We start from the raw sequence: 27,277 nt of genomic DNA on the forward strand, positions 1-27,277 counted from the left end.
TCTAAAGAAGTTACCTCCTGAAAGGTGTTGTTGATGGATATAGGTACTCAATTATTCAGCTAGACCAGCAAGTCCCCTCAAAGGGAACTTGACACATAGTAAGCATTCAGGAAAATACTATTACTAGAAGTATTTGTGAAAAAGGTGCATACATACCACAGAGAGCCAATCCTGACATTTTACAGATAGAAGCCTGAAATCCAGAGATGGTGACATCACCAAGGTGTTTCCAAAATCAAGTGGTGACCCAGATCTAGAACTCAGGTGTCCTGATTCCAGTGCTCACTCCTGTGCACTGCACATCTCCCATCAGCCCCATGGGCAGATGGCGACATGGGATATGGACTCTATATCCAAGTTCAGTGTCACTGAACCTCCCAGGCCCTCCCATTGGCCACCTCAGCATCTTCTACCCATGTCTGTCAGAGTCCAGGAGCATAGGACTTGACCTCCCAATTCCACATGTGGGTGGTGTGGACAGGTTCTGGGACCTCACCGGTTCTCACTATCCACATCTGTTTAATGGGAACAATGACCCTCACCATCCTGCTTTCCTGGGTGGGATGTTGTGATCATCAAATAAGATCAAGTGGACTGAAGACTCTAAAGTAGGGAACTTGGTTGTTTCTCTGTTTTGTGGGAGTCAGTTAAGTGGGAAAGCATCAGACTGAGGGAGGGGGGCCAAATAACCATGGTTTTGAAGCTCTCTATATGTGACCCCCAAAAAAATCACATCTCTCAGAGCCCCAGTTTCCTCACCAAAAATAAGTGAGGATATGCATTCTGCCATATAACATAACAACACTACAACTAAAAGCCAATATTTATTGAGTTTTTAATGTGTGGTGGATACTGTGCTAAACATTCTCCTTGAATTATTTCACTTATTTACCAACCTAGTGGGGTACCGTTATTCCCCCTCATGAGGAAACTGAGGCCAGAAAATTTACTCAAGCTCAGGAATGTTGGAGCTCACAAGAGCTACTATGTTTCCAAATCTTAGTCTATTCATGGTGATCAAGTATAGGTCAAAAGGGAATCCCTCTTAACTCCTGAACCACAAGCACTTCAGCCAAACACTGGTGATCCTTCAAGTCACAAAACCATGTCCTCATGAAGTGTGACTCAGGTTGCCAGGCTCACCTTCCCATGCCTTAATCTGGGGGATTGCAGAAGCCCTGAATTTCTGAATGAAGCCATCCTTCTCTGCAAGCAACCGGGCTATCTGATGCCTAGCACCCTTATTCAGAGAGGGATCCAAGATGGGAGGCAGGGAGGAGGGAAGGGGCTCATTGCCATGCAATATTTAAGGTCTCTGGTTCCAGAATGGCTTTGGTCTGTGCAGGATTTCCTCTCCCTACATTCTCCCCCACTGCTGCCCATCCATCCTCTGTCATTCAAGGGCTCTGTGTTTCCACTGTCTGAACTTTACCTTGGGCTCTCTGAGGCCAAATCTTACATCTTTCCTTCGCTTCCCCACGCCCACAAAAGCCAGGTGGCCACAGGCCTGGGAATACTTAGTGTCTCTCCTCTCTGTGCTGTGATTGCCACTGTTAGGTGAAAAAGTTTACATGCACATAAATCAGAACTGGTGTTGGGCCGCATGGACCATTCCTTCTGTGGCAGACAAACCATCTGGGGCTCACAGATGGTTATAAATGCATCAGGAGAGGTTCCCTGGGCCCCCTTCCCTCCTCCAGGCACTAATATTTTAGCCACCGAGCAAAAAGTCCTCTTAGTTCCACTACGGCCGAGATGGACACCTTGTGACCTCCTGTCAAACACTATTTAGTGAGTCCCTTTAGCTAGAATCAATACCTACCAGTCTACTCCAGCCTGTCAGATATTAACATGGAAACAGATCCCTAAACCCATGTCTCCTCCTCTGAGAGGGTATACAACTCAACCAAGATGTGTCAGTTACCTGCCAGCTCTTCCCACCCATTCTTAGCACTGTGGGAACCCAGGAAGATGGCCAGGGGAGTAAATGCGTGGGCCTTCCGTGGAGAAGGGATGGTAAACTGGTGTAAAACTACAGAACCATGCTCCAGGGAGTGAAGAACAGTGGTCTGCTTCAGCCCATGAGATATTTTTAGCACTTCAGTAAGCCAACCCAAATCATACAATAATTCATTCAATAACGGAGCTTCTCAGGCTTAAGAAGACACCATGTTTCTTTCCTTTGGGCTGCAGTTAGTTGGTGTATTAGCTAATTATTGTCAGAAAAATGACTGGCTAGCATCAGCCATTATAAATATCTTTTAACTGGTTTTCATGGAAAAAATAATCCACACAAAAATGAGATGGCTAATTTTTCCAAACATGGAATCCATTGAGGGAAAGTTAATAAAAATAGTCCTTGGCATTGACAAGGCTGGGAATCGCTGGTTCCGTGGAAGGAGCACTGGGACAGGGATCAGAAATAGTGCTTGAGGCTTGGTTCTGTTAGGACCACACAGCAGTGTAATCGGGGGCAGCAGGGGAGGCCAGAACTGGTGAGGCTGGCTATGGAAGAAAATCAAAGAGAAGCATACTGAGGGAAGCCCTGGCAGCAGGGAATCAAAAAAAACAATGTGGAGGAAATTGCAAAATGGTGGCTCCAAGGCTAAGGAGTCCTAGCCCTGGCTTATACCGATTCAGAACACAACTTTAGGATAGACTCCATTTCTTAGAGGTTGTGATCTTCGACAAGCAATTTCATGCCTCTAGCCTCAGATGGTTCCCCAGGCAGTTGGGGTGGGTGGTGTCCACCTCACAGGGTGACTGATATGCATGCAAGGATTTTGGTACCGTGCCTGGAATATAATACATACCCCCCAGGGAAAGGTAGTTGTCATTCTTGGTGATCCTCTTCTAAAGTGGCATTTAGAAATCTCCAAGCTTTTTTTTTCCCCCCCTGGGAGCAGGATGGAGGATTATGGCCAGAAGATGGGACTGCACTTATCAAGTAGTGCAGACATCCCAGTAGGTCCTTCCCCTCTCAGAGGTGTTAGAGGTGTCCCTCTGGGTGGTGCACAGCCCTTAGGTCTCTCCCAGCCCAACAATGACTCACTCTGGGAATTTCCCATGCAGCTTTGAAGAATCTGGTTTTTACTAAAGATGGTGTTTTCAGCATGTTCACAATTTGGGCAAGGTGTGTTATTCTGCAGCAGTGCCAGGGAGTGGGCAGGGAAATGGGACCAAATGAGACCTCAAGAACAGGAAATTATTGAAGGTGTTCAAAGCTGAGGGGACATCATGGACCAAGATCCAGACAGAACCTGAACAGCAGGAGCTGGAAGGGCCAGTGGTGAAGAGGGTGATGAAGAGGGAGGCAGGAGTCAGACTGGACCCTCTTTACAACCATTTTACAACACTTCATCCCAAGAGTTCAATGAAGAGTTTTAAGCAGGAGAGTGAAACTTTCTCTTAAATCAGCCCTTCGAGCCCCCATACTGACGCCCAACATATTTCTTGACTAGAACCCACCATACTTCCCTCTCCCTAGTCTATCTCCACCCCATGGCCTCCCACCATTCCCAGCCAAGTGCCATCCAAATGCAACAGCAAAGGTAGTAGGGAGACAGAAGAGAAGGAGTCCTCTCACTGTCACCAACTGTCTGGCCAGGGCCAGTCAACGAGGGGACATCTTTGAGTCAACTTGTGTCTTCAACATACAGCCACATGTCATGAGGTCATGACAAACCCCAAAGCAAACAACTTAATGTAATGAAAGGCCCCCTGCTTACTGTGAAACCAAAAAATAAAACCATCTTCAACTGAATGACTCCCAACTTGCAACAAGTCAAGAGCCATGGCTTTTCAGGTCACTTAAGCCCCCCTCTCCCTATAAAAATGCTCCCATAAACTTGGTCCAAGTGGCCTTAATTTTGCTCCCTTTCAGAGGGACAAAAGGATAAGCAAAAAGAAAAACCTCAGAAAATCACTAGAAATGATAAACTGTGTTCCCACTTGAGTGAGGTATGCAGTCTCTCCAGCATAAAACTGTAATAGTTCTTCTGTCCCTTTGTGTTGCACGTCCGAAAAGAACCATGTGAACAAAGCCACTCTGAAGGGCAAACTGGCAGGTGCTGCTAAAATTTCAAATGCACCTACCTATGCCCAAGAATTCCAGTTGCACATCTGCCATGAAGAAATATTTGCACATGTGAACAAGAGGATGAGACAACTGATTATTGCTGCGCTCTTTGTAATCATGAAAAGTTGTTACAGGGACGCCTGGATGGCTCAGTCGGGTAGGCATCCAACTTTCAGCTCAGGTCATGATCTCACTGCTCATGAGTTCAAGCCCCATATCGTGCTTTGTGCTGACAGCTCAGAGCCTGGAGCCTGCCTCCGATTCTGTGTCTCCCTTTCTCTCTGTCCCTTTTCCGCTCATGCTCTCTCTCATTCTCTCAAAATAATTTTTTAAAAATTAAAAAAAAAGTTGTTAGAAACCTAGACATCTGTCAATAGGTAAATGGCCAAATAAATACATCCTATACTTACAGGGATATATATTATAGTAATATAATAGTATATAGTAATATATAACATATAGTATGACATATTATATAATATAAGGCAATTAGCATATAGTATAGTAGTAGATTATACTTTAGAGCCAGGCTGCTAGAGTTTAAATACAGGCACTGCTATAATCTTGAACAAGTGACCTAATTTTTCTAAGCCTCAGTTTCCTCATCTGTAAAATGGAGATGACAGAGTAGCATATCTGCCTCACAGGATTATCAAGAGAATTAAATGAGTTAATGCGTGTTAACTGTATGCCTAGTATACAGTAACCCCTCTATACTTGTTAGCTTTTTAATTATAATTAATTATAATCCCATGGAATACCGTACATAGAATGAAGTAGATCTCTATGTATATTTACTGAGAACAAGACCCAGTGCACATTGTTCATTTACCACAAACAGAGTGCTATATGCAGTACTCCACTACTTATGGTATTCCACTGCTCATGTGTCTAAGGGAAAAATGACTATAAATTTTCCTTGAGTACCTACATACGTAAATGCATCGGGAGGAAAATATACACAGAAGCTAAAATTAGAGAAAGTGCTCAAAAAGGACATTAGCCTTATCTAATTTTAGATAGATAGATGGAACAATCGATCGATAGATATGGATAGATGACTGGTGATGAATGGACAATGGGTGGATGAATGGATGGATGGATATACATGTACACACAGATACATACACACATGGATGTAGAACGTATTCACATAATGTGATTTTTTTTAAGTGTATAAAAAATTAAAGGGCCAACGTGTTGCAAATTATTATTCCCCTTTTATAAAGGAGGAAACCAGAGCTTAAAGACGTACAATAACATGCCTAAGTGCACACCACCAACAAGCCCCAGAGGAAGGATTTAGGCCCAGCTCTGCCCACCACACGGCCTTTCCACCACCCCAGGCTCCCTCTCAAGGCCACCCAGGAGGTGACGATGACAAAGGCTAGAAGAAGGGGCCTCCTTGTCCATATTGGCTGGAATGGTAAAAGCCAAATGTAATGGAGAATTGTGTTGTTGTTTTTGTCTTTAATTAATGAACCTGTTGGAATGTGCCATTCAGCAGAGGAGCTGAATAGTTCCTGCTGTTCTTGCAAAACAAACAAAAGTCCCTCCACCCAGGCTGCCTCTGTGGCCACTTTTCTAGCCTTATCTATCCAGGGACTGCGAAAGGGACACAGAACCATGGGAGAGGCAGCTTCTCCAGCCAGCTAGGACCCAGTATCTGGTGTTCGTTCCACAACACCAGCCATCTGCATAGACTGGACCCCTCACCCTGGGCAGCCCCAACTCACCCCCATCTAGAGGAGAAAGAGTCTCAAAGCCCAAGATGTCTGGTCTCCATTAACTTTACCTCTCCCTGGGTCTCGGAGTGATAAACTCAGTCATTACTTTACTTTAACTTGGTGGTTTTGAGGGTCTCTTTCAAAGCCAAAGAACATCAGAAATTTTTCTTTATTTTTCTCTATGTATGCCCTAAAATAATAACAATAACATTATCATTATCAACAACAATAATAATAATAATAATTCCTTCCACCTAGAAGATGATGTTTACTTAAAACCTCAGGTCATTTTGGCTCTCTTCATACTTTTTAAAAAATTTTTCTCCCTCTTTTAAAAATTATTTAAATTTAATTTAGTTAACATACAGTGTTGTGCTGGTCTCAGGAGTAGAACCCAATGACTCATCACTTACATATGACACCTAGTGCTCTTCACAACAGGTGCCCTCCTTAATGTCCCTTGCCCATCTAGCCCATCCCCCCACCCGCCACCCCTCCAGCAACCCTCAGCTTGTTCTCTGTCTTTAAGAGTGTCCATGGTTGCCTTCATCTCTGTTTTTATCTTATTTTTCCTTCCCCTCCCCTATATTCATCTGTTTTATTTCTTAAATTCCACATGAGTGAAAGCATATGATATACTTTTAATAAAACTTTCTCAAATTAATAAGTAAAGCATGCTTCGAATGTTAACCCTTCATTCCATTTCAGTCCAAGGAAAGGTCATTTGCCTTAGAATATCAAGAGTAAATGAAAGTTGAAAAGGTTTTGAAGAACTGCATGACTAAGAATGAATTAGCCTTACCATTTAGTGACTGGGTGACCTTGGATAAGCACAACCTTTCCCAGACTTGATGTTTTCCATCTGAAAAGATGGGTGTGATACCTACTCATAAGGTTGCTGGGTGGAGGAAAGACACAGGATCTGTGAAGTGCTTGTACTGTAGGAGTCTGGGAGATGTCCCTTCCCTCCTGTGTAGAGCAGCTCTCCTCTTGCTAGAGTTCCCGAGATTCAGAAAGCCTGGGTCCCCTCCCCAAGTGACTGGCTCCTCTCTGAAGTCTGAACCTTTTTATTTTCCTTAGGTCACAAAACCCAGTGTGGAGTGTAATTGTGTGTGTGTGTGTGTGTGTGTGTGTGTGTGTGTCTGACAGAGAGAGAGAGAGAGAGAGAGAGAAGATCTGGCTTCTTTGAAAATGGCTTCTTTTCTAAAACCACAACCTCAGATCTGATGCCGAAAGAATCTGCTGGCAATGGTCCCTGTCAAAACAATTTGGAGATATCTAGAGACTGTCCTCCAGGGCTGGCAGTGGGCCCCCAAGCTGAGCCTCACTCTTGAATTCCCAACAGGCTCAGGAGGCAAGCCCCCAACACTCTATGGCATAGCCCCATTCCTCTTTGCAAAGGAGGCTGGAGAGAAGGGCTTGGCATTCTGAAGCAAATTTCTACTACCCGCCTCCTGCAGAAACCACACACACACACACACACACACACACACACACACCAATTTTCAGAAGGCTCTTGGCACTGTCTATCCCTTCCTGAGCTGGACCGAGCTGCTGGAGCAGGATCTAGCCAGCCAAGCCTGCCTTCTTCATTCCCAGCCCCCTCCTCTCCCTCCTCCAGAGTCAAGGTTTTGTCAGGAGTTTCAGGGGCAATGACTGGTGGGGAGGGGGCCACAGACATCCTGGCTGCTGCCAAGTCCTTTTCTTTCCCCCACAGTATGTTTTATAAGCCAGCATGTAGTTTATTCTTCTCCTAAACACTTCACTAGGGTGCAGGGCCTGGAGTTGCCATAGAAACACCTTTTAACTCCTCCCCACCCAGAAAGCAGCGACAGTCCCCAGGGTTTAGAGGGAGAAAGGCAAAAAGAGACACCTGTGGATGAGGAGAAAAGAGAGGGAAGGCCACAGGGGGCTCTTTAGACAGGGCCAAGGCAGGCATGCGGTGCCCTTTGCCCGGCAACATGGCACCCGGCCACGAAGAGAAAACAGCCAGGAAGGTTCTGGAAGAGGAAGCTGGTGGTCTGGCTTGAACACCTTTAATGGGCCACAGTGTTGATTAGTCGTACAGGTGAAGGAGAACGGGGAGCTCGTACACATTTCCTTCACGGAGAGGACAGACAGAGCTTCGACCAGACTGGAAACCAGGAAGGCTATAAGCGAGAAAAAACTGGGAGCCACCTACTGGACACCAGCAGAGTAGTGTAAGGCAGTGGAGGCAAAAGCACCCAGCCCACATCCACACCTCCCATTTTTAAAAGCATTATCTCATCCCTACCACTAGTGCAGTGCACCAAAGCCAGGCAGGAAGATCTGGCTTGGTGCCAGCATATCGAAGATTTTTTTTTGTTTCTTTTTGATTTTTGCTACCACAATGTGCTGGTATTTGGGTACTTCCTGGCAACTTAGCTTTTCCTCTGGGCAGTTTATGGAGGGTGGAGATTTCTTGAAGATATCCAGAGAATCACAAGAAACTTTCTGCATCAGCCCAGACCCACAGCAGGAAATCTAAGCAATAAACCGAGTCCATCGGTGCAGCCATTAAAAGCAGGGTCTCCTTGCTGCTGTTTCCACTGTTCTCTGGTGAACTTCCAGGGTGAAAACCCAAAAGTCAAGGGCAAGGGGGAGGCATGAGGTCCCCCTCTCCCGCACATCAGAAAACCCAAGTGAACACACACAAGCCATTGTCAAGCAGAAGAGGACGCCCTGACTCCACCTGTTAGCCTCCTGGACTCCTCCCTAAGCAAAACCGGAAGGCACCGCCAGCACCAGCAGCAGTGGCAGCAGCTCCCAACACTACTCAGGTGGGAATGTCACCAAAGGGCTGAGGATGGAGGAGGGGCAGGCCAAGTGGAATTTGGGTGGGGGTGGTCAGAGGAGAAGGAAGAAAGCCTTCCAGGTCCCAGGCAGCCCGAAAGAATCCTTCAGGCAGTCCACAAACCGAGGGGCCAGCCAGATTCCCCGGAGGAAGGGGAGGGGGCACAACATGGGCCCCAGGAAGCCTCTACCAAGGGCGACCCCAGGTCACATAAACACCCATGCCTGCCAATTGGACTGACCTTCTGGTCACCACAGCCACCTCCCTGACTTCTCCGAGGCTCAGCCGGGCCCACCAGCAGTGCCCCTCCCAACTCTAGCGGCCTCCCCTGCCAGGCTCCTGTCTCCTCCCCCTCCGCCCCTGCAGCACACTTGTGGAGGCCCTCACCCAGGACCCAGTGGAAAATTTTCCTTCTTCTTTATGACTTAAAACACACACACTCCATTCTTCACCTCTGAATCGACATAGGCAGAGGGTGGCTAGACTGTGCCCCACCCCAGCCCAGCTCAAGTACACACACACACACACACACACACACACACACACAGCACGGGCCATGGGACCTGCATGCTTTATGAGCTGGAAAGGAGAGGAGAGATGTTTTCCAGCTGCTACTCCACCTCTGGCCATCCAAACACAAGTGTCCCGAAACACTCCCAAACAAGTTCTCCCAGGACACTCGAAAGGCCCTGGATGAAAACTGGTTCTACTTCTTACTGAGTCTCTAACCAAGAAGACACCAAGTCCAGTTTGGATTTGTCACCATGATGTGACCCTCGGCATCTTTGTTCTTTGGGTGACAAATCTGTTTTCCACTGCTCATTCTCCCCCTCCCCACACACAGTCAAGGGGAAAAAAATAGCCTTCCTGTGAATTCTCACAGCTATGTGATAAGTGATCCCTCACACACGCCACCTCCTGCTTGCTATCAACACTCTCAAATACAGTTCCTCCGGGGAAGGGTCAACCCCACAGCTTTCTTCTCATTTTCCCCCTTAAATCCACTCAAACTTGGCAGTCCAAGAAGCTTGGTTAGCAGTTGCCTGGGAAGTGGGAGGCTGCCTTGGGTCTCAATGAAAGGAATGAACTTCATGGGTGCAGGGGAAAATGCAAACTCAGAAAACTTCAAGATTCTCCTGCAACTTTGTGCACATGACTGGCAACTTTTTTTCAAACTATTGAACATCCAGTACTTCAGTTGGTTGGCATTCCAAGTTTTAGGAACCCTCTCCCACTCCTCCCCCCGCCCTTCCTCTCGCTATAGTGAAAAGGGCAATTTTCCAGATGTCAAAAGGACCAACAGGAGACCAAAGGCTGCAAGGGGTTCACTCAGCCTCCGTGGGTTTTCTCTGCAAGGCATCTGCCCCTTCAGCCGTGCCAGATACTCCGGCCGAAGAAACTGGGTTTTGCCACCCCACCCCAAGCTCAGGCAGAGAAAAGGAGCGGGGCTCGCCTTGCCACCCGGAGCTGTGCCCCGGTCCCGGCTGTAGCGCGAGAGCGGGCACCGCGGGGGCTCTGGCGGGGACCCCCTGAGCGCTTACCGATGTCAGAGTTGCAGAAGGCGTCCTGGGGGTGGCTGGGCGAGCATGTGCACGCCTCGGCGCCCCACTCCCCGAGGCTCCAGCTGCCCAGGAGCACGACTAGCCCGAGCCAGGGAGTCATCGCCGCTGCCGCTGCTGAGGCTGCTGCTCGCCTCTCCAAAGTTGAAGCGCGCGCCGCTGGAGGGGCCGCTGCAGCCCGAGCTCGCCTGCCCAGCCGTGCGGGGCAACTTTGGCCTGGGGCGCGCTGCCCTCGGAGTGCCCAGCCAGACGGGATGGGGTGCAGCGAGGCTGCCTCGGAGCTGACGCACGACTCTGCGGGCCGGCGGTCTCTCCGGGCGAAGGAGCAGGAGCTGGGGTGGAGCAGGAGGAGCAGGAGCAGAAGCCGTCAGAGCACCCGCCCGCTGCCCGCTCTGCGCCGCTGCAGGGCGGCCGAGTGATATAGCGCGGGTCCCCCGGGCACCCCCTCTCGGGCACTCGGGGCCCGCCCCCACCGACCAATAGCAGAGCCGCATTACCTCATCGGCCCTCCGAAAGGGGCGGGGCCGGGGGGCGCGGGCCGACGGGGCGGGGCCGCCCCCGGACAGTTCAGATCCTTATAGGGAATAATACGGCTGTGGGCACGTGGGTGGGTGAACCGGAACGCGCTCGGGACCTACGCTTCGCGGAAGAGCCCCCGGAGTGGCACACACGGGTCCCACCTCGCCGGTACCCTGCCCGCACACCCACCCTTCTCTCTGAGCACTTCTGACCCAAGCCACAAGCTACTGCTACCAACCCATCCTCGGGTCAGAGGCGGTCCTGGCCTTGGAGACCCTGACTGTGCCTGGTGTTAATTCTAAGGAAGAAGCCAAATTCTCCATCTTCTCTGGAGAGAGCAGGGTCAAAGGGGAAAGAGCCACCCCCCACCCCCGACTTTCCTGGATGTGGAGGAAGCCATCTGCCTTTGGAGCAGCTATAATGACTGTTGTTTCCCCAGGCTCACCCAGAGTGAACTGTGAAGGCATTCACCAACCCTGTTCTGGATGTTGGAGAGAGCAAAACAAATTCCTCACTTCCATGAAAGTTGCAGGCAGTGCATCAGTGAATTCATGAATACAGTGGGTAATGTTCTATGGTGATAGTACCATGAAGAAACAAATCTTACTAATGGGTTAGAAACCACTGGGGAGGGCACGGGTTTCTAGGTGCTGGTAAGAGAAGGTCTCTCTGAGGAGATGATATTCTAGCTGAGATGTGAGCAAGGAGAAAGGAGCAGGAGGCACTCCTGTGGAAATCTGGAAGAAGGGAACCCCATTCAGGGAGAATAGCAAGTGCAAAGGCCCTGCGTTTATTTGAAAAACAGTGAATAGGAAGGGCAGGAGAAAATGGTAACTCCAGTGAGACCAGACAAGTTCCATCCTTCAGAAAGAATTTGGGGGTGAATTGATCCCACCTTATGGTAACACGGAATTCTGGAGAACTATCCAGGGTCCTAGACTACTAGCTGTAATGGATAATTGCCAATAACTGATACTATAACTGCCCTTATTATTGAGTAACACCTTGATTCTGCCCTATATTTTCCATGCCACACCTCATCATATCTCACGAAAATTTCTTTTAGATAGGAAAAACACAAAGTATTATTCACAGTTTCCAGAGGAGGAAACTGGCACAGAAAGGTGACATGACTTGGCAACCAGCCAGGAACTCAGTTGGCTCGTTTACACCGGAAGAAAGACATTATTTCCCTGGACATCAGCAGTAATTAGCTGTCACCTCGCAGATGCCCTTTGCAGCTGGACTCTTCTGTCTTTCCGTGTGTCCTCTCCCCCTTTCTCTCCTAACTCATTCTGTTTAGAAAGACACTTGACTGTTTTGGCGATAGAAATGCTGAAAATTTGGAACAAAATAAGAATTGGGAATACTCCTCAGAAATGCAAGTTCAACTTCTTTCTCAGAAACTCTGTTACACCTCAGAGAAGTGATACTAGGATGGCAGAAGCAGAAAATTTCATTGAAAATGGTATTTCCAAGAACATTTTTAAACTCCTTCATCCCGTCCTGCTTAAGAATTGTAGCTATAAAGAAGGAATCAAGTTTTCTACATTTTCCCCTCCCCAACTTTTCAGCCCCTTCCCACCTCAACTCTAGCTGTAGCCTGGCCCAGATAGATCTTTCCCTCTTTCAATGTTTACCTCAGCACTTGGCTCACAGTTTCATGGGATATAATTGTATCGCTTGCCCCGAGCACACTAGAATACTTTGAGACCTGAGATATTTGGCCACGCTGCTTATTAGCCCTCTGAACACAATAGGGTCCCAGGAGACTTGGGTGTGGGTGTGGCCAGGAGCCCACTGAGTCTGGACACTCCAGAGGCCGGTCCAAGGATCTCGGTTGAATGAGGGCATACTTGGTGGGATTTGAGAGTTTTACTTAACCTTGCATGATGCCAGTCATGTGGAAGGTTTTATAAGCCTTCCCAGACCAAGTCCACTTTGGATAAGCATCTTATGTGATAAAGGCCCTCTCTTCTCTTTTTTCTTGTCACTTTACGCTTTTGTCCAAAATGCTAATATTTTCTCCAAGGGAAGGCTTCCCTTGAACACGAGTATCAGGGCAGGTAACTTTTGTTGAACTTCAAGCAGTAGGTTCCTTATAGGAAGCATCTGAAGCATTTGATTATGACAACTACTTAATTATGTAAGCAGGAATAATCTGATTGTTTTTCCAGCTGAAAGGTAATGAAATTGCCTTTTGGTTTATTTCCTCTTGTTCCCTCTCCTAAGCTGGTTCACACAGCCTCTTTGGAATTCAGCTTCCCTTTCAGTTGGGAAGTTGTCCCTAATATCTAGCTCAAGGGGACTCCCCTCTGCCCACCCGTGAGAATTCATCTCCATCCTCACCTTGAGGAAGAGGTACCTTATTGCCAGCGTCAACCCCGCCAGCAAGCAGACCTCACAAGCATCAATCTGGATGTCATGGTGTCCACAGACCTAATAATATGTAAGAATTACTTTTTCAAGAGTATTTTATAAGCTAGATGGAGTAGACCTGCGGCTGGTGGTTAAGAATGATCATACCGGCTCACCCGCTTTCTCTTGACAGCTAAGAACAATGATGGATTTTGTAAGCCCTGGAAGAACTTTAGAGGTCTCAAAATCTCTCTGGCCTATCCTCAAACTTACCGAGCTTACCTGATATCCCCTTTCCTGGACCTTTTCTAGGGAAGGTGAGCCCACGTCCACCCCCTTCATATCAAGTTACAGGGTGCTGGAATCTACCAGGAGTCCCTCACAGACATTTAGATGTCCTACAAAAGGACCCAAGAGACTATCCATCCTAATTTTATAGGTGGGGAAGGCAAGGTTCAGACAGGCGAAAAGCTTCCCGACCTCTCATAGTCAGCTGGTGGCACATCCAGGGTTGGGTTGCAGCCGCCTGGTTTCTTACCTGGCTGGGCTTCAGTTCCCCCAAGCCACAGCACAGGACTTAATGCTTGCACCCTAGTCATTGAAACTCCAGCCACTCGTGGTCCTGAATCTGCATTTCAGATCAGTAGATAAGTTTCTTTCAGAGTCTCAGACACTCTTTGCATGGTGTGTAACATGTGGAGAATTCCATCTGCCCCCCGCACTGGCTAAATGGTTCTCTATTATGATAATAATCATCTCTGAGCCAATCAGAATGCATACTGCTCTGTTCTCCTCAGAGGTTTATGTCTTGTGTGTTTATTTTTCCCTTTTCTAAATTATTATTTAGAAGTCATATTTTTCAATATTAATTTCAAAATAGCATTTTGAATTGACTAACTTGAAAATAGTATTTTTGAAAATATTCCAAACATAATACTGCAAAAAAATGCATGAAACTTTATTTCTGGGGAACAAAAAGAGACTGGAGTGGGGAAAAAATAAGCAAAAGACCTGAGATTGAGTCTAAATGTTGCTGTAGAAGAACAGTTGTGTGTTTGGAGAAGTCATCTCACCTGTCCAGACCTCAATTTCTGTGTTTATTGGGTGAAAGCTATAACCAAGATCCCCCTTGGCTCAAAAAGTCTAAGATCCCTTGGGAAACTCTCAAGGACAAGGAAGAGAAGATAGATCTTGCCATTTAAACAGGTTTGAGACAAATCGAATGTGCCCAAGACTGAAGTACATCCATCAATCTCTCAATCAACACTTAATTGAGTTCCTATTCTGTTCTCTCCTTCAAGACTCAGGCTGAAAACAAAGATGGTGATGGTGAAGTCATAGGAGAGACTGAAGCTCTTGTTTCTGATAGGGCCCCATTTAGATTACTTGTTTGTGTGTTTACCTCTTGGATGTTAAGCATAAAAAGGTCAGGAAATATGTCTTATTGACTCTATACCTTATTTTCAAAATTCATTGAACTACTTTTGCAGTTGAAATGTCACCTCCTCCAGAAAGCCTTCTGTAATCCCGTCTCCCCAGTCTTCATTAATCACCTGCCATGTATCCGCACAGCCCCCAGTGCTCCTTCCTTTCACACCACTTAGCTGACCACAATGTGATTGTTTACCCATATGTTTCCCTTCCAGGATAGAGGAAGCCCCTTGAAGACAGTGTTAGTAACAAAGAAGTCAGCAAGTATTGGTTGAATGAGTTGAAATGCTTGGCCCCACCAACCCCTTCCCACTATTCAGATAGGCATGTCCTTGGAGGTAGATAGCTCCTTGGAGAGCTCACAGAGCCCTATCCCTCTGGCCAGTGCTAGGGGGCGCTGTAAGCCAGAGAACACACATTCCCTAAGCCCACGGTTTCTGCCAGTCTTACTGAGAAGGCCGGAGAGGCAGTTCCACAGGAGTCACCCTCTTTGAGTGGGTGAAGCTAACCCCTCCCGTCTGCTATGGCCACAAAGCTGTCAGTCAGCATCCCGTCTGGGTCTGCAGCTGCCCAGCTCCTCCACCCCCGAGCTGGCCACATGTCAACCCAAGGGAGATGTGCTCTCAGGAAGCTACATACTTGTGAATCATGGGTTTGGAGAGATCAGGAGGATCTGGGAATACAACAGATAATGCCACGATCCCACTCTTTCAGGGCAAAGCTAGCCTCTGGAAATTAAACCGGGAAAAGGTGCTGACAAGACATGTGTCGTTTGTGTTGCCTCATAGGGAAACACCTCTTTTCTTCCCTTCCCTTTCCCCTCTAGACCCTAACCACAATGCCTTCCCCCAAACCCACAGACCTCATCTGAAAGTCATTACATTCAAAATAGCCTTTTCCAAGCAACAGACAGCCCTGGTCCACCCATCACCATGAGCCCTGCCTGGCCAGACCCTCAGTGGGGTTGCTGCCCAGCACTGGGAATCATGAACCTGGGATGGTGAGCACTTCTGGTTCTCTGTGTCTGGCACCGGCAGGGAGTAATCACCTTTTCTCATTTCCATCTGGAGCCAATTTCATGGCAGTAAAATTGCAGAGCGCCTCTTACCCCAGCTCCCCACTAGTCCTGCCATGGAGTGAAGACCCCCTCAGTAAGAGTCTCTGGCTGCATTCACCTGAATCCTGGGCTTTTCACATTTCTTTCCACCCCCAGCTACTCCCAGGGATTTTAAAGCCAGAAAACATGGGTGTGCTGGGGAGACATTTTGTGCCCCGTGTTTTCTGGTGGTGAGAGCTGGGAAATAGAGTTAATATTCTAGCTCTTACTTTTAAAAATTATTTTTTGTTTTTTATTTTTTTGAAACAACTGTGTGCTCGCTCAGTCAGTTATTTCTGTGAAAGGTGATATTAAGTGGAGGGAGACCTTCTCCTTCTCAACCCTGTCTTAATGTCTTCCTTATGCCAGTGGAGTTCATGTGTTTTTCCTTTAAAAATGAGTAGCCCCTTTGTGGTTTCTTTGAAGGTCGCATGTGCAACTTCACAGAGAGACGCATGTGAATGTCTCTGCTGGGTGCTCTTGTGGCTTGGGTGGGAATGGGGCGGACGGACGTATGACCAGTCTTCTGTCCAACAGAGCTGGAGATTCTGTTTCTGGAAATGCACTGAGCTCTTCTCAACAGAACCTGCTGGAACTGAAAATGACCCATCCTGTGTGATGGGGACGATCCAAAGAGCATTTGATGCCATTGACCACATCCTTCTTCAAACTTGGCTGCTGAGACTCCAGTCTCTCTGGGTTTTCGATTTCCACCTCTCTAACTGCACCTTCTCAGTCTTCTTGGCAGACCCTTTGGACTCTTCTTCTCACTAAAATATACGTGTTTCCCAATTTTCTGTCCCTGGCTGCCTTCCCTTCCCTTTTAGCCTCCACACTCTCCCGACTAACTCTCTCCCCTGGTTCTAGCTGCCGCTCTGCTGTGTGCACAGGAGTGGGACCGCAAGCTGTGATATCCCTCTGAGTTCAGTCTATCTCCAGCTTCTCCCTCGGATAATTTCACCTGGAGGCCCCATCACCTCCTCAGACTCCATTCTTTCCCCTGCTATAGTGTTACCCATCCCTGCCAATGGTACTGCCTTTCCCCAAGTCCTGTGGATTCTCACTCCACACATCTCCTCTTACCCTCTCTCTCTCCCCATGCCCACCATTTCAGTCTTGGATCAGGCCCATGGAGGTTCTTTCCTGACAACTTCAATAGTCACATAATTGGTCACCCTCTCTAGTCTTTCTCTGTCAAATGCAACTTATGCCCTGCTGCTCATGTAAGGTTTTTCTAATATAAATCTGGAATCATGATGTCCTTTGCTTAAAATGATTATTTGTCTCCATGGCTTAAACTCCCAAGAAAGACATACAAGGCCCTCTGTTGTGATCTGGATCTTCCCAGGGCGCCAGAGTGGAGAGTCATTCCTGTGGAACACACTGTGATTGCAACAGCAGACCTTGCTAGCTTATCTCTCCAAACCTATGCCCTCATTCCCATCTTCCAACCCAGCATGAAGTTCCAGATTTCAGTTTCCTTGTCTCTGAGGCTTATTCACACTAGACTCTGCCTGGAATCCACCTCCCACCAATGTTTTCCTCTACCCTTCTCCATCTCTTCTGTAAGGATTCTCTTATCTTTCAGGATTCAGCTAGAGTCACCACCTCATGGCTATTTTCTTGAGTCTCTCTTCCTCAACAGAATTGACCACCTCTCCTTGGCCTCTCCTCCCTCATTCCTTTCCCAGATTCTACCCAATGCTTCCCACACTCTGTTGCCCCTACTGGATAATATGTCTTTCTCTCAAAAACCTAGCACAGAATCTGCAATCTGCACATCATAAGCACTTATCAAATATTGAAAGAGTAAATTAACCACTGAATAGGAAGTTAACAAAAAGGGAGGTGATCAGAATATTTCCTTTACAAATTTACCGTTACAGAGGTCCTGAAATGTAGCTTCTTAAATCCAGAAAGTCAGTTAGATTCAATTCCCACACTTGTTCAATCCAAGGGATACTGTGACTCAGAAGAGAGCAGCAAGCCAGTCACAATTCCATTGTCTTTGCTTCCAATGAAATATTTAATTGTGACATAGTTTCTCATCAAAATGTTGCTTTGGTGTGTATGGAGTCAGAACACAGGGACTGAGGTCATCATAAGTAGAGTCTTTCAGCTGAAATGCTGTAGAATATTCCTCACTGAGCAAAGACTTTTCTAAGGGAGTAATTGTACTCACACCCACTAGCAAGAGCCCCTCTCACTAGAAGGTGGCAATGTTGGTCACACACTGCCAACTTTGGACTCCGGTCTTCCCATTTCTCGGCTCCAAACATGCCACGCTTCTCTTCTTTCACCCAGACTTTTTTCTGCACTGGGAATGTTAGAATCCATTTTGTTTCTGTGTTTTAGATTACAGTCACCACCAATGATTACCTTCAGGTCAACTAATTTGGACTCTAGGTTTTGAATGCTCCCCTTACTCTGTGTTGATTTGCTACCACAGATGGCCAAGCACTTGTGTGGCATGTGAGTTTATGGCTTCAGAGCTCAGTAGGCAGATAGCCTTCTTCCCGGGTTGCAGCTGGACTCTTCATTATCATTGCTCCACCAACTGTCTCTATTTGCCTCACAACTTGTCACAGTGTGATTATCACTTCTTTGGAAGAAAGAGACAAGATTCTCCCCTTCCATCCCTGCTTCCTTCAGATATTCCCCCAGATATTGAGTAAGTGTCCACTACTACATGGTAGGCACTAGAGATCTGACAGTGAAGAAGGCACAGACCTGCTTTCAAGGAGTTCCCAGTCTAGTGGGAGAGAAAGACATGAAAATGATAGTGGCTTGTACAGACTGCAACAGGAGGATCAAGTGTGCCGAGAGATCACAGCACTGGGTCCCCCCACCACCAGGGAGTGGGAAGGTGTCTGGGAACCCATATTATGGTAAGAGCTAGGAGAGGACTGTAGGTCACCAAATCCAACTCTCTCATTTTACAGATATAGAAGAACGCCCAAAGAGATGGGCTTTTATACGGTCACATGGGATTATTGGCAAAGGTGAGACAAGAAATCAGACCCGTTAGTACTTCATTATCCTCCCATCAATCCAGGTTCTCTGATTTAGTGTAAATAATTATTTCCCTTCCCTGTTAATACGCATCATTAGCGTGGTAAGCTGAAAAAGATTTCTAAGACATGAAAAAGGGAAAGGGACTCACATTAGTTGAGTACCAACTATGTACAATTAATTTCCAATCAAGTATTTTCTTCAGTCCTCAAAGCACTTAATAAAAGGTATTATTTTATGTCTGTTTTACAGTTAAGAAAATTGAGGCAAAAACATTAACTTAAAAAACATACACTCCTATGTTCATTGCCATGTTATTTACAGTAGCCAAGATGTGTAACCAACCTGAGTGTCCAATGGTAGATGAATAGATAAATTAATTGTGATGTAGATATACAATGGAATATTATTCGGCCGTAAATAAGAAAGAAATCTTGCCACTTGTGACGACACGAATGGATCCTGAGGGTATTATGCTGAGTGAAATAAGTCAGAGAAAGACATCTAACCATAGGTGTCTCTTGTATGTGGAATTTAAAAACAAATAAACAAAACAAAACAAAATAGTTCATAGATACAGGTAATGGGGCATAGATATTGTGGGATGGGAAAATGGGTGAGAGGGGTCAAAAGGTAAAAAAGAAAAGAAATCTGAGGCTCAGAGAAGTTAAATTGCATGTCCAGTTTCTTTCAAGCAAGGAAGGAGCAGAGCTGTGATTCAGACCCAGATGTCTCTTTCGAAACCAACAGTATTTCTGGAGACTGAAAGTCACTATACCCTTAGGGTCATCAGGATATTGGAAGTGCTAGTGATTTCCTCTTTATCTTTTGGGTTCTTTTTGGGAGCTCAGAGGTCTTGATCATTGTTGGAACCAAGCAGAAGGAGTCACAGGACCCCCCCCACCAAGGGCCAGAGAAGGAGCTTCATCAGCAGGTAGGTGAGATGCATCCCTTGTTTTCCCTGCTTAGCAGTGGAGAGATGGAGGAGCAATCAGAGAGAGCAGGCAATTTGTGGGAGCGTAGGTGTGCCCTTTCTTACTCAGAATTTGGATGGATGCCACAGGAGCATTACATTTGTATTACAAAGAAAGAGCCCAGAACCCAGTTGCAAGCTGATAGAATACTGATCAGAACATTTTTAACAGCTATTGAATATGGCTTCATTTCCTCTTGAAATTTCAAGCATGAGATTAAGTCAGTGTGCCAGGTTTTTCTTCTAGTTCTGCAACACAAAATATCTGGGTGACCATGAGTAAACCAGTGAATCCCTTTTCTTCAAAGGTAAAACCAAGGGGTTGGACTTTATGATTTCTCAAAACATCCCAGTGGAGTATTTTGGAAGGAGACTGACAAAAGGATCAAAGACCAATGCCTGTTGATATCAGTTAAAACTTCACTTTCTCACTGTGACCTTGAGCAAGTTTCTTCTCTGAGCCTCAAATGTCTAGTGGTAAAATGGAGGAGAGGTTCATACCTCACTGCATTTTCTTGAGGGTCAAAGGTATGGTGAGTGAGGCACTTGGCTCTGTGCCTGGCACATAATAAATTCTCACTGAGAACCTATATGTACCAGGGTGTGGCCCTACCAGTGTAGAGGTGCATGAGGCCTCTGACTTCAAGCAGCCTGTATCCAATGATCTGTGTTGATTAAAGATGAACATATTCCCTCTCCCCTTTGACCATGTAAATAATCCCCAAAGAAGGGATGAGGTAAAAGGAAGAGGAAAACAAAGCAAAAAATTGATAATAATCATTAATTCTTATAGCTACTGGATGCCAGACATTATCTTAAGTAGGCTTCATATATTAATTCATCCCCAAACTGTGAGGTAGATGGAGTTATCCTCACCATCCCTGTTTTTCCCGGATATAGAAGCAAATGTAGAGAGAGCTTATGTAACTTGTTCAAGATGACATGGTCAGGATTCTGCGTGGCTGGGATTTGACGCCTGAGCCACCGAGCCGAGAGCCCATGCCCTCAACCAGCCTGCCACATCCCGGAGAAGGTGAGCTTGCAGAAAGGAGCAAGGATGCAAAGGGCACTGCCAGTGCCTGTCACTAGTGCATCTTCTTTCCCAGGATACCTCATGCCCTCAAATCTAGGAACGTGAGAACATGAGTCAGATATGGTCCCTATGGGAGGAAAGCCTTAGTAAGGGCAGTGGGCACCCACAGGCCCTCCTGGAGTATAGTTCTCAGTGGGTTCAGCGTGATTTCCAGCCCTCAGGAAGAGCACTGAAGCTAGAGAATCAGACCCCTGTTCAAGTCCCATCTTGTCCATCTACGAAGCGTCTCTCGAGCTTATATTTATTCTCTAAAAAGGGAAGACAAACATCTAATTTGCAGAGGTATTTTCAAGGATTAAGTAATAACTAACAATGACTGAGTACTTCTTATGTGCCAGGCCCTGTTCTATGTACTTTATGGACATAAAGCTATTTAATTGTGCCAGTTCTACAGCGTAGGGGCTTCTAGGTTAGTAACTTGGCCAAGACCACACAATTAGTAAGTGGTGGAACCAGAATCCAAAGTTCAGTGTCTGATTCTGTGCTCTCACCACCTCTCTGTACTCTGATGGACAAAAACATTTTGTAAACACTAAATGGCACTGTTGCTCTGTTCTCATATCCATGTCTTAGGTCTTGTTGATGCTGTTTTCTTGCCCCAGAGTGCCTTTCTTCCTCTCACCTGGGTACCTCTTACTTGTCCAGAGGGGTGAAGAGCAGGCCTTGACACCAGCATGTTGGAGCCAGCTCACACTGGCCTATGAGTGCCTGGTTGTTAGATTTTCTAGAATTTTTCGAGTTGGTTATTAAACACAGCCATTATCAAACATTTAATTATTTCAGCGTATAATCAAACAAATAATATTAAAAAGGTGGTAATGAATACTGAAAACTCATCACTTCCTAATGATTTCATTATATTATATTCTCACCTGTGGTCTTGAGGCTATTTCCAGCTATTGTGTCTGGGGCGGGGGGGGGGGGGGGGGGGGGGGGGGGGGGGGGGGGGGGGGGGGGGGGGGGGTCATGGTGTGCTGCTGCTCATTCTTCCCAACTCCGCACTCTGTGACATCACACTGGCAACAGCGCCGGCCATGATGGGAGTATTTATACCACAGCAATCAGTAGCTTACACAAATCAGGCTTCTTCTGAAGGACAGCTAGATGACACATACCCACCCACATGCCATTGCCATTTCTTAACTGAGATCTTGGACAAGTGATCTTCCCGTGCCCCAATTCTCTTATCTAATAAAGTAATGACAGCATCAGTTCCTATCTCACAAGAGTCATGAGGAATAAACAAGATGATCCATGAAAAGGATTTAGCGGAATGCCTGGCGCAGAGTCTACCATCAATGCATCAATGGCCACTGTCAGTGTTTATATTAAGATGATATGATTATGAGGCATCATCTCCTACACATAGTTTTTCTTTCCACCCAAACTGGATGAGCTCTGACTTGATAATTACCACACTACATTAGGTTGTCTGTTTCCGTAGAATTTTCCCCTTTTTATTTTTTTAAAAATTTTTAATGTTTATTTATTTTGAGAGAGAGACAGACAGACAGACAGTGTGAGCAGGAGAGGGGCAGAGAGAGAGGGAGACACAGAATTTGAAGCAGGCTCCAGGCTCTGAGCTGTCAGCACAGAGCCCAGCCCGGGGCTTGAACCCACGAACATGAGATCTGACCTGAGCCGAAGTCGGACACTCAACCAACTGAGCCACCCAGGCGCCACAGCATTTTACCTCTTTAGTAAGTGAGCCAATGACAGAGGCTAATTGAGTTTTCCAAGCACTAACCACAATACCTGACACTCAGTAGGTCCTCAATAAACTATTAGGAAAGAAAGAGTGCAGTAGTGCCAAAAAAGTTCACTGAAAGTCAAAATTAGGGAGGCGCCTGGGTGGCTCAGTTGGTTAAGTGTCCAGCTTCAGCTCAGGTCATGATTTCACGGTTCATGAGTTCAGCCCATGTCAGGCTCTCTGCTGACAGCTCAGAGCCTGGAGCCTGCTTCAGATTGTGTCTTCCTCACTCTGCCCCTCCCCCACTCATGCTCTGTCTCTGTCTCTCTCTCTCAGAAGTGAATAAACATTTAAAAACTTTTTTTTTTAGTTTTTTACATTGGTAAAACTGTTAAATTTTTAAAAATTTATTTTTAAAAATGGTTTATTGTCAAATTGGTTTCCATATAACACCCAGTGCTCTTCCCCACAAGTGCCCTCCTCCATTACCACCACCTTTCCCCCCCTCCCCCTTCAACCCTAGTTTCGTTTTCAGTATTCAATAGTCTCAGGTTTTGTGTCCCTCTTTCTCCCCAACTCTCTTTCCCCCTTCCTCTCCCTATGGTCCTCTGTTAGCTTTCTCCTTTCTCCTGTTAGACCTATGAATGCAAACATATAGTATCTGTCCTTCTCCACCTGACTTATTTCACTTAGCATGACACCCTCGAGGTCCATCCACGTTGCTACAAATGGCCAGATTTCATTCTTTCTCATTGCCATGTAGTACTTCATTGTACATATAAGCCACATCTTCTGGTCCATTTGTCAGTTGATGGACATTTAGGCTCTTTCCATAATTTGGCTATTGATAGTGCCGCTATGAACATTGGGGTACATGTGCCCCTGTGCATCAGCACTTCTGTATCCCTTGGGTAAATCCCTAGCAGTGCTATTGCTGGGTCATAGGGGAGTAAAAACTTTTTACTAAATAAAAAATAAACAATAAAAAATAGAAGTCAGAATTAGGAAACTTGGAAGCTTCTCTAATCACATTACAAACGTTTAAGAAGCTCTTCTCCATATCCAAGCATGAGTGGAATATTCTGTTTAGAGTTCATGCCTTGGGAGTACCTTATAATGAGATCATTTTGGAATTTCAAAAACTAAAAGCCCCCTGACTTGGTGCCCAGACAGACTCACCACACACCCAACTCTGTTTTAAATGAAGTTCTCAGTGTGTATAATATGGAGCCCCATGACAGTCCTAGTGTGTCAAGTAGGGATAAGGCCAGTAGTTTTCCAAAGCACTTGAAGGTAGCTGGAACTGCCTCTGCCTCAAGTATTTAGGAGAGAAAAAAAAAGATCTTGATGTCACATCAACAAACTCTGAAAGAGATTGCACATACCTGGAGTGCTTTTCAAGGCCTGGGAGCCAGTGATTGGAGGCAACTTCAGGGGGGAAGGAGGGGAGAGGCTGAAGGCATGTTGAAAAATCATTTTTTGTCTGTTGTTCCTTTGTATGAACCGGTTGCTGGCTTATGCAACGCCCAGTAATTAAAATGGCTGGAATGCTTTGCATTTTTACAGGAACATGAAGGCGGATTGGAGGCCCAGAGCTAAAGCCAGATGGAGGGGGGCCCAGTGATCCTACCCTGGCTGCCCCTTGGCCTGGCAGAGGTGGCTGGCATCTGCCTTGGGGTGGAGAAGGTGGCAGGGAGGAGGGAGGGAATCAAGCACTTAGCAGTAGCTCCCACCATGCCCCCCTTCCCCTTGGCAGGGGCATCCAGGTGCACCACCTCTAGAATGAAGATATGCACGGGCCACCCACCTTCTAGAAGTCCATAATGATTAGTGGTGGTGCCTAGGAATGATAAACAATGATAAAGCTATCCTTTATTAAATATCTATGCTGTGCTGGGTCCCGCAGTAACAACATTGCATATGTTATCTGCCTTCACACATACACAAAATCAGATATGTCACTCTTCTGCTTAAACCTCTTCTGCTTTAGATCCCCAGTGCATCTAAAATGAATTCTAATGCTTCACCCTTGCATACCCAGTGTGCTACAGTCCCTGACATCACTGCCTTCACATCCCCTGTTCTCCCTCAAGCTTACCCTGTTCCCATCACGCTGGGAACATGCTGTCACCAAGCCAAGCTCACTCCCTGCTCCGGGGCCACCCCGCCTCCTCCCTAGACTTTCCCCATGTCTTGCCAACACCAGTTTCTTCTTATTCCGCTTCCAGCTTAAATGTTTGTCACCTTCGCAGAGATGTCTGCCATAGCTCAGTAGCACACCCATCCCTAGTCATTCCTGGCTCCCATCATCAAAATTTTTCAGATTTTTTTTCAGTACCTATCACTATCTGAAAAACCCTTGTTTATTTATATGTGTATTTACTGCATTTTAAAATGGAATGGAAGGTCCTTGAGGGCAGGGCCCTCATCTATCTTATTGGGTGCTGTATCTCTAACACCTAGATTAGTGTTTAATAAATATCTGTCGAGATAATAGATCTTTACAACAACTCAGAAAGCTAGACATCATTGTCCTCATCTTCCAGATGCAAAAACTGAAGCTCAGGGAAGTTAAGTCATTCGCCTAAGGTTATCCCATAGGAATTGATGTCACCAAGGTCTGTCTAACTCCGAAATCCATGTTTTAGGATAAGTATGCACAGCCTTCCCCCATGGACATCTACTTTAGAAAATAGTGGGAAGATGGTGTGTTTCAAGAGAAGGAACCAAGTCTCAAGGCTAACCGTTAGCCCTTTAGTGGTATAATGAAGGTGGCACCAAGAAATAAGAATGTAAGTACTTGATGGAAATGTACAACACTGGTGTTCTTCTAATCTAGTTCTGCCACCTGTGTGACATTGGATGAGTTAATTACCGTCTCTGGGTGCCTTTTTGGAATGTGCAGAGAATTTCTCCTTCTGCTTCCCCAGGGGACAATTATATGACAGTGTGTGAAGCCCCAGAACCCAAATGTCCCTCTCCTTTCCTGGGATGGAGAGGCTGGTATGTTATGCGGATCACTAGAGCAGAAGCCATATCTTCGGAGAAGGGTGCTCTCCCTGACCAGGGGCATGAGCCAGCCCTGGGGGTAAGTTCAGGAGTAAGCAACTGGATTGAGAAGTTGGCTTTTAAAGCCTTTGGGGGTACTAGAAGACGGGCAGGCAGGGTTAAATGAGGGTGTCATTACTGCTCCAATCATTGTCAAGCCTTGCCTCCCTGAGAAATCCTGACTGCACAGCCTGGCCTTTTAGTTCCCAGAGTCTGCCCCAACGTAACCTCCACTCTGACGTCATTCTCATTAAAGGATCTGTGCCTTCCTCATCGTGACACAAATTGCATCTTCTTCCCACCATTGGCTTTTTTTTTAAGTTTATTTATTTATTTTGAGGGATAGAGAGAGATAGAGCAGGGGAGGGGCATAGAAAGAGAGGGAGAGAGAGAGAGAATCCCTAGCAGACTCCACACTCAGCACAGAGCCAGATGTGGAAATCGATCTCACAAACTGTGAGATCATGACGTGAGCCAAAATCAAGAATCAGACACTTAATCATTGGGCCACCAGGCACCCCCACTATTGACTTTAAAATATTTTTTAATGTTTTTTTTTTTTTTGAGAACGAGAGAGAAACAGAATGCAAACCGAGGAAGGCAGAGAGAGAGGGAGACACAAAATCCGAAGCAGGCTCCAGGCTCGGGGCTGTCAGCACAGAGTCCAATGTGGGGTTTGAATTCTGAACCATGAGATCATGACTTGAGCCAAACTTGAATGCCTGCCTAACCAACTGGGCCACCCAGGCACCCAGACCCACCATTGGTGTTTTAAAAGGCATTTTATTTTGATGGAATTCCAACTTATAGAAAAGTTGCAAGAATACTTCAAAGAATCACCAGATACCTTTCACCCAGATTCCTCATACATTAACATATACTGCATTTCCACTTTCCCTACTTCACTTCTGCTTCCCCCCCCACACTTACACACACACACACTTACACACACACACACACACACACACACACACACACACACAACTTAAGAGTAAGCTGTAGATTTGATGCCTTTTTACCTCTAAATATTTCACCTTTCATTCCCTAAAGGCAAGGCCACCATCAGCTTTTGAAGTACTGAGCAGCTCAGCCCCTGGGGCTTGCATTCCAAACCCCAAGTCTACCTGTTACTAACTGTATGCATTTATGCAGAAGATTTTACTTCTCTAGACCTCAGTTTCATCATCTATAAATTGGGGGCACTAAGAGCTACTAACTCATAAGGTCAAAGTGATAATTAAATGAAATACCCCATTTTGAGGGCTCAGCACTGTACTTAGAACACGGAAAGTGCACAGTAAGTAAATGGGACTGTGTTTTGCTACCAGGCTCTCTTTTTTCTTCTTCTTCTTCTTTGAAGTGGTTTGGATTCCTTGGATTTCTCCTTCTCCTTCAAGCCAGTGCTCAAAGGAAAAAGCAAGACAGGTTCTGTCATTTCATTTGCCCCTTGTTTACTGAGCACCCATGCTAGGTCTGCCTCATTCTGGGTGCTGAGATACAGCAGCAGATGGGACAGATGAGTCCCTGTCCTCAGAGCCTCTATTTGCATGGCAGAGACAGACAGTAGACATAAAAACAAACAGATGAACCATTTCAGTTGTGAGTGCAATGAAGAGAATAAAACCGAGTGACTGGATGTGGGTTGGCCAGGGTAACCGGAGAAGACTTCTCAGATGAGGTGAAACTGCTACTAGATACTTTTTATCTAAGAAAGTGCCTTCTTAGAAGATGTCAGACACAATTTGACTGCTCAGTAAATGTTTTCCTCATGATCGTGTCCATGGTGGGAGGCATGAGAGTTAAATATTCCCGTAGGAACATCATAATAAGAGCATATCCTTTTCTACCTCTGGTTTGGAGCCATCCACTTTACCTATA

The 27,277-nt window shown here is 46.2% G+C and overlaps 2 protein-coding genes and 2 long non-coding RNA genes across 4 annotated transcripts in view; 1 reads left to right on the forward strand and 3 right to left on the reverse strand.

Moving 5' to 3' along the window:
• TIMP3 (TIMP metallopeptidase inhibitor 3) overlaps positions 1 to 10,573 on the reverse strand; it is a 58,529-nt gene extending 47,956 nt beyond the window's left edge. The window contains exon 1 of the mRNA XM_029954719.1: positions 10,162 to 10,573. Within this exon, the coding sequence (XP_029810579.1) occupies positions 10,162 to 10,282 (121 nt within the window). The 5' untranslated portion in view covers positions 10,283 to 10,573. The remainder of the gene's footprint in view (positions 1 to 10,161) is intronic.
• The window catches only part of SYN3 (synapsin III), a 459,446-nt gene that overhangs the window by 204,499 nt on the left and 227,670 nt on the right, over positions 1 to 27,277 (forward strand). The gene's annotated exons all lie outside the window — the stretch shown is intronic.
• LOC115304513 lies at positions 15,814 to 17,535 on the reverse strand. The gene is made up of 2 exons (XR_003914470.1): positions 17,462 to 17,535; positions 15,814 to 16,178 (listed from the first exon to the last, which is right to left on the reverse strand). It is a non-coding gene; the product is annotated as an uncharacterized LOC115304513 (long non-coding RNA).
• On the reverse strand, positions 19,653 to 21,575 carry LOC115304512. The gene is made up of 2 exons (XR_003914469.1): positions 21,534 to 21,575; positions 19,653 to 19,817 (listed from the first exon to the last, which is right to left on the reverse strand). It is a non-coding gene; the product is annotated as an uncharacterized LOC115304512 (long non-coding RNA).

The sequence above is a fragment of the Suricata suricatta genome, chromosome 10, assembly GCF_006229205.1.
Source record: "Suricata suricatta isolate VVHF042 chromosome 10, meerkat_22Aug2017_6uvM2_HiC, whole genome shotgun sequence".
In the NCBI taxonomy this organism is placed as follows: domain Eukaryota; kingdom Metazoa; phylum Chordata; class Mammalia; order Carnivora; family Herpestidae; genus Suricata; species Suricata suricatta.